Source organism: Lupinus angustifolius, chromosome LG06 (genome assembly GCF_001865875.1).
Source record: "Lupinus angustifolius cultivar Tanjil chromosome LG06, LupAngTanjil_v1.0, whole genome shotgun sequence".
Classification (NCBI taxonomy): Eukaryota; Viridiplantae; Streptophyta; class Magnoliopsida; order Fabales; family Fabaceae; genus Lupinus; species Lupinus angustifolius.
In genome coordinates, this window is record NC_032014.1 from 1225014 (window position 1) to 1238739 (window position 13726).

General features: G+C 31.7%; 1 protein-coding gene and 3 long non-coding RNA genes across 5 annotated transcripts; 3 read left to right on the forward strand and 1 right to left on the reverse strand.

The window, feature by feature from the left end:
- On the forward strand, nucleotides 544-1505 carry LOC109348692. Its single transcript, XR_002107771.1, has 3 exons — nucleotides 544-592; nucleotides 680-717; nucleotides 1112-1505. It is a non-coding gene; the product is annotated as an uncharacterized LOC109348692 (long non-coding RNA).
- LOC109348691 lies at nucleotides 2040-2851 on the reverse strand. Of its 2 annotated transcripts, XM_019589220.1 has the most exons (4): nucleotides 2690-2851; nucleotides 2596-2653; nucleotides 2381-2502; nucleotides 2040-2268 (listed from the first exon to the last, which is right to left on the reverse strand). In XM_019589220.1, the coding sequence occupies exons 1-4, from the start codon at nucleotides 2772-2774 to the stop codon at nucleotides 2195-2197; spliced, it is 339 nt and encodes a 112-aa protein (XP_019444765.1). In that variant the 5' UTR covers nucleotides 2775-2851; the 3' UTR covers nucleotides 2040-2194. The 2 variants fall into 2 exon arrangements, with proteins under 2 accessions (XP_019444765.1, XP_019444764.1); XM_019589219.1 differs by having other exon boundaries at nucleotides 2596-2847.
- Nucleotides 8241-9915, forward strand: LOC109348693. The gene is made up of 2 exons (XR_002107772.1): nucleotides 8241-8418; nucleotides 8505-9915. It is a non-coding gene; the product is annotated as an uncharacterized LOC109348693 (long non-coding RNA).
- On the forward strand, nucleotides 12120-12945 carry LOC109348694. The gene is made up of 2 exons (XR_002107773.1): nucleotides 12120-12181; nucleotides 12285-12945. It is a non-coding gene; the product is annotated as an uncharacterized LOC109348694 (long non-coding RNA).

The window sequence follows — 13726 nt, forward strand, 5'->3', positions numbered from 1 at the left end:
GTGGATTCATATTTTGAATCTTATTCAAGTGATACGTCAACAAAAGGCCACTATGTTACACATTCCTTTTGTGTGGTAGTGGTTTTTTATTCTTTTTGCTTGTCCATCCTTGGATGATAATTTTTTAATAAAAAATGTATTTAGACTTTGCCATTTCTTCTCTTGTGTTTTCTCCCATCTTAGAAAAGAAAAACACAATATGAAATGTTTGGGTTCATGGATGAAATCCAAATTTTAACAAAATCTTCTACGAAGAAGAGTCAACTATAAAGGAATAGTGTTATACATAAGTAATACATCAAAGATAATTGTCATTTTTCTTAATTCATCAAACTATAGAAAAGAAGAAATTAAAGTCAAGAACAGTGATAGTTCAAATACATGCTTAATACATTACACACGTGTCTTAAATAACCTAAGCATTGGCGCTGGTTTGGTGCCTGGCTTTTTCCTTTTCCTTCACCTCACTTCCCTGAGTCTTGTCATAAGCTTCATCAACATCCCAATCAAAACAAAACAATATTAAAGTCATCAATGCCAAGTTTTAATGAGGAAAGAAAGTAGAGGTGCCCATGCCCGTGAGGACTTCAAGGTTAGTGTGATGTTTTTTCCTTTCATGCAAATTTCACTCCATTAATATGAATTGTGGCAATTGAATTTATTGTTTTGATTTCTGCAGGTAAGAGATGATGAGAACTGGATGAAACACACTGTTGGGTAAGTCATGTTTCAATACATACAGTTATTAATTTTAGTTTGCTATTTACAGTACTAGGACTATGTTATTAAATACCCCATCTATGGGTAACAAGGATTGAACTTTTTGTCCATTTCTTTATTAAAATCAGTCGGATGAGGATAAGAACCTATAACCTAAGATGATAGTTTTTATGGCGAATAATTTATTGAAAGAATTAAAAAACTTGTGTACTTGGATTATAATAAAAGTTACGGGCTGATTTTAAGAAAACTTAATACTATATTAAGAAACCAGCTATTCTAGTAGCTTAAGTTATAAGGTAGAGTTTGGCTACATTGATTTTATTGAGATGGAAAATACTTGTATATGCAGTTTCTTCTGTTGGCTAAGCCTCTGTTCAATAATTTGCAGATTTTGGGAAAACGAGAAGGTCCGTTTAGATTACAGGCCGGTGCATCTGAATACACTTGATGATGAGGTTGAATCATTCCCTCCTAAAGCTCGTGTGTATTAAACTTACTTGCTAAGGAGTGAATAGTATGGCGTATTGTTTCTGTGTGGAGCAACTCATGCAAGTAAAAAAGACCAACAAAAAAACCCGCAATAAAGTGTCCTAGATAGATTATTTTTTATGATAATTATAGCATTGATCACCAATGTTAACTGATATTCCCATTGTCCTCGAATAATGTTATCTGTATTTGCGGCAGAGAATAATAGCAATACAATTCCAGCAAATGTTAGTATGTTTATCAATTCTTGCTGCGTACTGTATGCGAAGTTGTGGGTACCCATTTGAGCAACAGATATTGTTACTTTTTCGTTGAAGATGATAAATGTTACTTTATCTAGATTTTATTTTTTTGCTTCTAATGATTTATACAAAAAATAATAGTGTGTGCTAGTAATTATTAATGAAAATAGAAAATATTGATAGTTTATTCATAGAAATATCTCTACTAGCCCAATGAAAAAGTCAATACCAACACAACCCATGGACACTGCAACTTTGTGCTGACTGTGGGACTTTGGTATGATAAATTCCTTTAAAATATAAAAGTTACACATACACGCACTAAGTGGATTCATATTTTGAATCTTATTCAAGTGATACGTCAACAAAAGGCCACTATGTTACACATTCCTTTTGTGTGGTAGTGGTTTTTTATTCTTTTTGCTTGTCCATCCTTGGATGATAATTTTTTAATAAAAAATGTATTTAGACTTTGCCATTTCTTCTCTTGTGTTTTCTCCCATCTTAGAAAAGAAAAACACAATATGAAATGTTTGGGTTCATGGATGAAATCCAAATTTTAACAAAATCTTCTACGAAGAAGAGTCAACTATAAAGGAATAGTGTTATACATAAGTAATACATCAAAGATAATTGTCATTTTTCTTAATTCATCAAACTATAGAAAAGAAGAAATTAAAGTCAAGAACAGTGATAGTTCAAATACATGCTTAATACATTACACACGTGTCTTAAATAACCTAAGCATTGGCGCTGGTTTGGTGCCTGGCTTTTTCCTTTTCCTTCACCTCACTTCCCTGAGTCTTGTCATAAGCTTCATCAACATCCCAATCAAAACAAAACAATATTAAAGTCATCAATGCCAAGTTTTAATTATGCAAACACATAAAATTAAGCCAGTTTGATCAACCAATTAAATATATAACCTGGGTGATTTTCATGGATGGTCTTATCAGGAGGTGACTGGTTTCCACCATAAATCCCACCAAATCCTTCTTCATCAGATCTCGTGGCATACCCTTCTCCAAATGAATGAGACATCACGTCCCTTTACAACATTAAATCAATTATATTCTTAATTAGAAGAAAAAAAACGATTTTTGTACATGATAAGGATATATGGTATATTATTTGAACTCACCCATGAGTAGCTTCCTCACTAGGGTTCTGGGTCTTGTTCTTGTCCATCTTATGAGTATTATCAGTATCAGGCTGGGTGCAGAATCTAACTGTAGAAGGTTTCCTACTAAGGTTGGAAGAGATAGATCGTGGGAAAGAAGCCGGTGGATAGGTTAGAATTGATTTGATTGTGTGTAGCATGTTTTTTTTCCTGAGATGTTGTTTAAAACTTATTATCTCTCACAAATAATCCATATCCCTAGGACAAGAAATACTTAAACCCTAATCCTTAGTATTGAACTTACGTCCTCCACGTCAACCCTTGCGTGTCTTATGCATGGGGTTTTCTGCACCTTTTGCATTCAAACTCTTTCCACTTTCAACACGTATGCTTGTAGGGACAAGGTAGCAGTGAAATGCCACGTTCTCGTGAGACAACAAGATCAAAATGAAAATATAATATAAAGCCACCGCATAAAATAAGAAGAATAACATAATCAATCATATCGACACATAAAATGATGAATTATCAAATCAATAACAACACTAGCAATCCTCCAAATTACTCTTGGCTTCAAACCAAAAACTTTAGCACCAATAGCACTTACAAATACTAAAAACCAAACTCCCAAACAAGCAACCCTCCAAAACATTATGAAGGTCGTATATAAAAGAAATAATTTATTGTTAGAGATGTAATTGATTTTCAAGTTGGCTACCACCTCCATTCCTCTACTACCATCCTTCTATTACCGTCACCGCCACAATCAGCACTACTCTATTATTATCCCATCATTTCCATCACTATATAAGTTTTAGTATCTTTTAAGTTAGGAAATGTAACATTATCAAACAACTTCAGCTTTTACTTTTAATTGTCATGTTGTTATTCTTAGTTATATTCTCCTTTTAGTAACTTTTTAAGGCTAAAGTTCGAGAAAACAGCTTGATTATTCATCAATTAAAACATTGAGATTGTTGGAAAGACGATATATGAAACTCCACTTTGTATTGAGGTTGGTCTTCCAAGATTACAACCAATGCTGCATGCAAGTTTGGAATTTTTTGCCAAAGTATGTCATTAACTTCATATTTCAGACTTGACAAGGGGTTTGAATTCATTTAAGTGTGAAGTCTTATATTAAACATAGAAGAGAAGTAACCGGTTTTTTCTTTTATGCTAGATTCCGTAATGGCGGTTAATCATCAAGCCTGGCCCAAATGGTAGGTCAGCAGGGCGATGGTTTCAGAGGTAGGGCCCTTAACAATGAGGGGCTAACTCTTCTTATAAGGATCTGTTTGATTTGACATTGTAGAGTCTCCCCTACGCCACACAAGTCCAAAAGATCACTGACCTGGTGAATGATTGTCGAATTTACGATCCATTGTTGAGAAAAAGGAATTTAAATAACTATAACAAATTCCTACCAAGTTCTAACCAATATAAGAACTCAATAAGACTCATAAACGTTTTTACAATTTAATATGAGTGGAATATGTATGAATGATATTATAAAGATTTATACACTATTAGTCATCATATACTATTCATTTGTATTACTTTTTTAAAAGACAGTAATAATTATAAATAAATGATAAATTATATACTCACATTGTAAAAAACTCTTATAGTTATGGTACATACATTTTTTCTCATTTAACATTTGTAAGTTTATTTTACTATTTTATCATTATATTGATTATTTTCATATTTTGACTTTTATAAGAAATGCATTTTCATGTATTAAATATATAAAAACATTGTTTTTAATACATTTCTTGGTGTAGTAAATTCATTAGTATAGTTAATACTAACATAAATAAAAGTTATTTATAATCTAATTTTGCAAAATACAATATAATATATAAGTTAATATTAGCAATGATGTCAAATTTAATTTTGGAGAGGTAATAATAAATATAAGATGAAAATATGAATTCTCACCAATGATAAAATGTTGCTAAAATTAATCAGGACAACTGTGTATTCTAACTGGTGTTATATAATTCTGCTCACCAGTTCAACCATGAATTATCGTATAATTGGTATGAGTCTCTCATCTAACCAGTTTTGAATTAAAATTGGGTTGATTCAGTTAGTTTAAACTTAAGAATGATGACTCAGATGGTCGGACTGGTTGGACCGGCCGAGTCAATTAAAATTAAAAAACAACTAAATCGATGTCATTTTTAGCTGAAAAGTAGTATTTTTAATTTATATGTAATTATGTTTGTCACTTGTTATCCTACATTATAGCCAAATATTTGTTGTTTAATTAAATTTTAAATTTATTATACATTTTTGTTGTAGTTAAAACATAGTTTATATGTTATTTGATGATGTTTTTAACTTGTTTGTGTCATTTTATAGTATTAAAAGTTTTCTATGTTCTTGTTTAATTAGGTACACTAATATTTTTACATTTTGAGTATACAATTATTAAATATTTTTATATAGAATCATTAATTTTTAGAATTTTAATGTAAACTGAGTTAATCGATCCACCAGTGACTCATTGGACTAGTACTCTGATCGAGTCATTGACCAGTCTGAGTTTAATAACATTGATTCTAACTAATATTTTCTTTACACCGTAAGTATTACAATATAGCATATATAATAAATTATATATGTAATAAAACAAGGAAGATTATGAACGTTAAAATAAGAAAATAAATATAAGCATATATGTTGATAATATATATTAAATAGTTAAAGGTAGAGGAGATGAGTATATAAACAGTAACTTAATCTTATTATTACTAAATCAGTACAATATAATTAAAAAAATACATTTCAATATATATTACTAACGTTTTCAACTTGTATTCTCGATTAAATAAATATACCATAAATTAATACTTTCATAAATAAAAGCTAAATAGGCTACAAATTTACTATATATATATTATCTGTGATGATAATAAATTATATTTTAATAGGTTGCATTTTCCCCGTATATTGGTTTGGAACATAAAATCAATTGTAATTTTGATTTTGCAAAAAGTCGGATTATTTTATGAAATTTGATAAATGAATCATTAGAACAAAGAAAAAATTAATTAAAAAAAATAGAATGCGTGGGAGTGTGGAATGTGTAGAATGAGAGGTATTGTTGACAAATTCTTTTCTTGAGCGTGGGACAAAGTTTTCTATTGTGGTTTCGTGAGTAACGCGTATACTGTATTTGTTTTTTTTTGTTTGATCCCTCTTTTGGTTGTTGTTCCATTATGTTACTTTTATTAATCAAACATGGAATAATTCTTTTTGAGTTGTCCAATTCTCTATACAAATCACACGCAGCTAAATATTTGTTTTTAAGCAGCTACGCTTTTTGTTCCATATCTTTAAAATTTGAGTTTGATTATTGACTTTGACATTTATGTTCTGAAGACTGGATGTCTGCATGGGACTTGCAAAATTATATTCTTTATGACGGAAACTTATTTGTTTGAAATTCTGTTAAGTATAAAAAATTACATGTTTGAATTATTGTTCCATTTCATATTTTAGAGAACGTTAGTTCTATTTCCAAAAAATTTGAAGATGAAAAAATATTATTCCCAACATTTTAACAATGAAGGAGTGATACTTTTGAAAATGTTAACATTTTTGTTACTTCATTATTTCATATATATTGATGTTTTAATTTCTTCATGTTATTTCAAATCTTTGAATGTTTTAGAAATTCAATACATATTTATACTTTATTTTTCAATTATTACTCTATTTATTAGTGTTATTAAACTTCGACCGGTCATGACTCGGTCAGGATATTGGGCTAATGAGTCACTGATTCAACTAGTGGGTCAATGGTTGGACTGATTAACTCGGTTTACATTAAAAATTATAAAAAATTCATAGTAGTGTATAACAATATTTAACAAAAAAGATTTTACTACTATAGAATGAAATATAAATTTTCAATTACTCTCTCCACTAATAAACAAAATGTAAAAATCAATGAATGAGTGGCTCACTTGTTCATATCACCACACATCTATGTAATAAAATTTATTTCTTTCCCTCTAAATGTGACAACTTTTCTATGTCCCTCTTAATTTTATTCCTAAAATAGTTTGATGATTAGTGTGGTAATATGCTACTTTTAGATGAAAATTACCGCCTCTTGAAATAGCTACAACCTGGATTAAATGATATAGAGTACTTGTATATTACTAATTTATTTTAACTTTTATTTTTCAAAGAGAATTTGCAAGTTCATGATGCTCATTCGCAATGAGCACCAGCAATAATAGCATACAAATAAGAACACGAAACCATGGGATAAAGACAAATAAAGAGAAAACTTGATAAGAATAGTTATATATCGGAATGAAAAAGAGAGGTAAATTTATGTCCATGAATCAGTCTTTTTTGCCACATCGCGTATAACGGGAATCGAACCCCTTGTAGTTCCTATTTAATTTTTATTCCCTTACTAATGAAACTCTCTTTCTTCGATCGGAATGCGAATTAAATCAAAAAGGCCATCATTGGGGAAAACAAAGAATGCAATAGTTTCGGGGATTGTCTCTCCAAATTTTGAACATATCGAGTCACAAAGAAAGCCAAAAGCTCTAGTCCCATCTCATTATATTTAGGAATAGGATAGAGCTACTTATGTCTTATTGCATGTTCGACCATAGGGAACGAGCTGAATCAAATTTCCACTTATTTCTGATTTGAATGAAGGTCAAGAAGTTAAATAGCAATCTCATATTCCCCGAAGAATCAGTTTGCTTAGCCCTTTGACAAGCTTCACGTTAAACATCTTTCTCAAACTTGATTTTAGGGAGTCCCCTAACCAAATAATTTTTAGCAAGTTTGGAAAGAAGCTTCATGTTAGCATGTCCAAGCCTTTTATGCCAAATCCATTTTTAATCTTTCATGGAAACCAAACATGTTACATTTTGATTGCTTAAGTCCTCTAGACCAACCTTGTAGAGGTTGTTTTGTCTTTTGACAGTGAAGAGGGTAGTGTCATTGTTGACATCCTTCACTAACCAAGAATCTTTGTTAAAGGAAAGATAAAATCCACTGTCACATAATTGACTTATGCTCAGCGGATTGTGTTTTAATCCTTCAACAAGCAACACATTATCAATATAGGGAAGAGAATGTTAGTATTTTGTTGTGGGTGAGACTTCACCCTCAACATCGTACACCCTACCAAAGTTTTATGACATTCGCTCCGTGCATAGCCTCAAATTTATAATTTTTTACTATTATTTTAAGATTATATATCATATACTCTATAATACTTCATGATAAATTACACTTATTTAACTATAATCATAAATTTACCAACACATATATATGCAAATATTATAAGTTTGAGAATGAGAAACACTACCACCATCCTCGTTGCCATGCCTACCCATATAAAATAGAGCCGTGTACGAATAGCCAACACATGGCCACGAACGTTGAATTACATTTTAGCCAGCGCATCATTGCCGTCCATTAAGGGTATAACATTGTCTTGGCCTAATTATATTCCGGTAATACCCCTATTAATTGACTGATAACAAACATCAATATTTCTGCCGCACATAAAGCAACACGTCATCCAATTGCAACCGTTAGATCAACCAATCCCAGTCGGTTGTTCCCACAATCCCACTATAAATAAAGGTTAGGGTTCCTTTGTTTTTTCATGCAGCCCATTCGTCGCTTCTACCTTATCTTTTTCTTTTTATTTAATATTTATTTATTTGTTTCTTCATTCTCCTTGAACATCAAATGTTCTTTTCGCTGATGTATATGATGATGATACGGTATTCGTTGCCGCAACTTTATAGATCCGATCTTGATCTACACGGCGATGGTGGTTTTGTTTGTGTACGATCTTCCTTCCGTCAAAGTTTCGTTTTCAGTAGATCTAATTGATCCTTTCTTTTTTGCGTGTCTAACATGTTTTTTTACAGTGGAACAGTTCTTGCAGATCTGCATCGTAGAGGTTTGAGATTCCCCTTATCTCGTTTTCAGGCTCTGTTTCGCAGATAGGTCTTTGGCCTTCGTGATGTGAAGACATAGAGGTATTCTTTTGCAGGTATGGTGTTGAGCACGTAGATCTGAATAAAGCTCAAGCGATTCCAATTTTTGACGGTTATGAACTCACCGGTCGCAGATCTTGAAAGATTTCCACAAAGAATGCGATGAATATTCTCCCAGGGGTATCTTATGTTACAGATCTGAAATATTTGTAAAATTGTGTTATGTATTGGTGGTGCTTTTGAAGGGGGGAAATTACAAGGATGTAAAAGGTTACGGGATCAAGTTTCTTGAAACATCCATCGAAATTATGACGAGGTGTTTTAGGGTTTGAGTCCTGATTGATCTTGTCATCCGACCTTTGCCATGTCAGGTGCGCTTGCATGGCAGGTCACAGTAACTTAATATAAAAAAGAATTTATTGGTTTTGACGGTGATCGCATGGGAATTGCCCAGGATCATCGTTGTGTGTGTTCTCTCTTCTTCTTTTCCTTTATGCCCTTATTTAATACTTGTCTCTCCTCCACTCGTTATTCCAACACATTCCAAGGCTTGGATACAACAACAGTATTTGCGCGTCAACACTCCACCAAGGTATATTTTTATATTCGTAAGAATTACGGTATTTCACTAATCATAATTGCAATTTCCGAACATCTTATATCTAGATCTAGAATGAAAAATATATACAAGGTAGTCAAAGTTAAAGCAAAAAATAGGCCAACAGAATCACAAATACCATGATTTTTGTTCATTTTATTCTATTTTAATTAAATTCACTCAGATTAATATAATGATGTAGAGCACTTATTTATTCGGCAACCTTATAAAACATTGTGTTGGCGAACTTAAATTCAATCACATATGGAAAGTTTTATAATAATTTCATCAGGAATTAGGTCGATTCCTCAACGAAATTTAACGGGCACAGAATTCAGTATTGAGTTATTTATTTGCAGAATTCACTTTTGAATCTCTCCAACATTTTAAAATCATTTTAAATGTTTCGTGGTATTATTTATGTTCTTTTAATCTTTTATATAAATACTTGTTTCGGGCATGGTTCCTGTACGAGACAAATCTGTCTTTTGTTGTAAATATCTGTAAAGCAGGATTATGTAATTTGCAAGAACGTTGTCTGTTACGTTGCTTTGCAATTGCGTCACAATTGGAAGTTCTGCTTGTTGTATCTCGTTGAAGAAGTGAGATGGATTCATGAAGTTTTAGAAGTTCACGTAAGGACGAGGCATCGTTCTCAATTGTAGACATCGGTTAAAGAATGATTCTGAATTTAGTCTTATCCTCATCAAACGTTAAGGTGAAATAGAAATTTAGTTTCTTTAATTAGTCAAGCAACTTAATATTTCTTGTTTTATCGTTTCATGTTGAGGTATGCATGCCGCTCGTATTATTATGTGCAATCTTCTTCGAGTTATTATTTTCATTAAGGAAGGTCTTTTCAAGAGTTATTCTCAATCTTGTTATACATATTTTGTTCGTATTTATTTGAATTATAAATTGTTATGTCCATCAAGTTACTATTTTCATCAGCGAAACTCAAGGTTTCAAGAGTTATCCTCAATCACATAATCTATATATAGTATATGTGTGTGTGAGATATTGGTCTTATTTAATTTTTTTTCTATAAAAATATAAAACTGAAATCAATAGGATATAATTCATTATTTTATTGGGTGGATGAGATCCTATACTTATTATATTCGATAAGAAAATTCGAAAAACAGCATGAACCCTTTAAGATGATGTCAATATCCAAGCAATTAGTACCTTATTTGTTCAATAATCAAGCTGTTCTTCGAAAAATAAATCCAATTAAAAGTAGCATTTGTTGTTTTGTAATTATGTATAGTCTTGGGAATGGTTGAATGAAGTCCTTGAATAATTGAATTGTTTCAACACATCTTTGTTGTCATCAAATCTTGAAAAGGACAACTGCGTATTTCTATCAGTTTAGGTTTATCAAATTTGACTAATTAAATTGAGCTAGCATAGTTCAGCAATTATTTGAGTGGATGATACATTTAAATCTTTACACTGCATAAATTTTACACTGTTTTTATTGTTTTATCCGTGGACTATTTGAGTGTTATTTTTATCATGGACAAAGTTGTATATTGGCCAAGATTGGATTCAACCAGCCTTCCATGCTTTGAAAATATAAGTTGCTCGTCAAATATTTATGACGAATTATTCGTTTTATCATTCTTACAAACTCTCGCCCATTACGGCTCTGAAGCAGTATTCCCCCAAACAAATAAAATTACTTCCCATTTAAACCCTTTCATATTTCAACTTTCCTCGTTTTCTCATTTGGTTATTTGAAGTATTCATTATATTTAGTGTTATTTTTATTTGGTGTAGATTTAGATTATCCTCTTTTAACATATTAACGTAATAAAAATTATGTTCAATTTGTTCGAAATTTCATTTCTTTGTTGAAATAAAAAAATATTTCGATTTGTTGTTTCTGTCAAGTTATCAAGTGTTACAAAATAATACAATACGTTTTTATGCATGTTTTACACAAATGATGTTTAAAACTTGTAGTTTCCATTGATTATAAGCTTTAAATACTACTAGCACCTGGTTATAAACCTTCAATTGAATTATTAGTTGTTTCTCTGAAATCCGGTTTCTATGTTTATAAAGAGATGGTACCTGTATAATGATCGTGTCATTCGTTTTCACCCCTTTCATTCTTGGTGTTTGTAGCTTGTCAGATTATATCGAGTTAATGGTCTTCTAACTAAAATATCCCTCCTTATGGGTCCTTTTAATTTTGATATTTTTGATGCTATTAACTTTTTCTTTGTCAACACTTGATTATTTGATTTGTAAGGTCTGTAAGCTCAAAATGGTAGAGCGCTCACAGCATTTATTGACAACTCTTTAATGCTTTGAGAGGATGGTGGTTCGAATCTACCCAGATCTCCCATATTTCTTCTTATATTCGAACTTTATTAATGTTTAGTATTACGAATTCAATATGTCAAGTTTGGGTGTTACTATTACAATTCCTATGTGCATTTGAAAATAGAAAAAATTGCTCTTTAGAAGTGTAAAAAAGTAGCAAATGCCTAGTAAGAATAAATTGATAATCTTTCTTATCCATTGGACCAAGAAATATCTTTAGTAGTATTAAACAAACCCTTACTTACATTGGTATATTTTTATAGTGAATATTGCCGTATTTCTGTCACTACCTATATTATTTAAATTAAAACTATAATTATTAAATATGTATGGTATTTAATAATATTATTTATGATTAGATTTTATTAGAATTAGATTTATAATGTTTGGGAATGTTTTATTTGTCTTTTTCTTAACCAGCGTACCATTAGGGATAAGGCAATCTCATGATTTTCCGACAATACCCCTATCAATTGACATATAACTAGCATCAATATTTCTGCCGCACCTAAAGCAACACGTCATCCAATTGCAATCGTTAGATCAACAAATATCAGCCGTTTGTTTCGCGCTATAAATAAAGGTTAGGGTTCCTTGGCTTTATCCATCAGCCACTTCGTCGCTTCGACGTTATCTTTATTTGTTTTTTTCTTCGTTCACTTACTTAGAACATCAAGTATTGTTTTCGCTGATATATGATTATAATCTTCCATTCATCGAAGTTTGTTTTGAGTAGATCTGATTGAACGTTTATTTTTCGCATGTGTAACTTGTTGCAGATCTGCCACGAAGAGGTTTGCGATTCCCGTTATCTCGTTTGCAGACTCTGTTTCGAGGAAAGGTCTTTGGCCTTCCTGATGTGAAGACTGTAGAGGTATTCTTTTGCAGGTATGGTGTTGAGAACGTAGATCTGAAGAAAGTGCATGCGGGTTCCTCTTTTTTGATGATTATGGACTCACCAGTCTCAGATCTTGAAAGAATTCCACAAAGAACGCGATGAATATTCTCCCAGCGGTATCTGATGTTACAGATCTGAAATATTTGTAAAATTGTATTATATATTGGTGGCGCTTTTGAAGGGGCGAATGGATGTAAAAGGTTTCAGGATCAGGATCTTTGAAAAATCGATCGAAATTATGACGAGGTGTTTGAGGTTTGAGTCCCGAATGATCTTGTCATCCGACCTTTGCCATGTCAGGTGCGCTTGCATGGCAGGTCACAGTTAACTTAATATAAAAAAGATTTATTGGTTCCGACGGTGATCGCATGGACATTGCCCAGGGTCACCGTTGAGTGTGTTCTGTGTCCTTCTTTTCCTTTATGTTTCTATTTATTACATGTCTCTGCCCCACTCCCTGTTCCAACACACTCGAAGGCTTGGATGCAACAGGAATAATTCTTCGACAACACTCTATTAAGGTATACGTTTATATTCGTAAGGGTTGTATTATTTCACTAATCATAATTGCTATCATATTATGTCTACATCTAGAATTAAAAAATAAAAGATATGCCAAGTGAAAGCACAAAATTGGTTAAACAAATATCACAAGTAGTTTTATCGTTGCTCCTTTTTATTTTTTAATTAACGCAGATTAATAAAATGACAAAGCGTACCTAGTTACTCGTTTGCAATGTTATATAACCTTCTATTGGCATTTTCTTTTCAATGGCATATGACGTGATTCATAACCCATTTCAAGAGAGCATATTCTTGTGAATTTCATCAGGCATAATGTTGGTACCCAACGAGATTTTAACAAAGCACAGATACGTATTATTGCAGAATTCAATATTGAATTGTCGTTTACATTTCTATATCATATTGACGTGAACATTTTAAACTTTTCGTGTAATTATCTGTGTACCGTTTATTATTATATATACAATTACAGGAGTAAGAAATGTATATTTATCCATATTTGTTTGAATGTGATTCCGATACGAGGGAAATCTAGTTTTTGTGGTCAACATTTGTAAAGCAGGATTATGTAATTTGCAAGAACATTGTCTGTCATGTTGCTTTGTAACGTCACAATTGGGAGATAGGCTCTTCCATTTTATCCCGTTGAAGAAGCTAGATTAATTCTTGAAGTTTTTAAAGTTCACCACAAGGACAAGGCATCGTTCTCAACTTCGCCGTCGTCGGTTAAGAATGATTCTGGGATTTTAGTGTTATCATCATCACTTTAAGGTGAAAGAGTAATTTATTTCCTTTAAT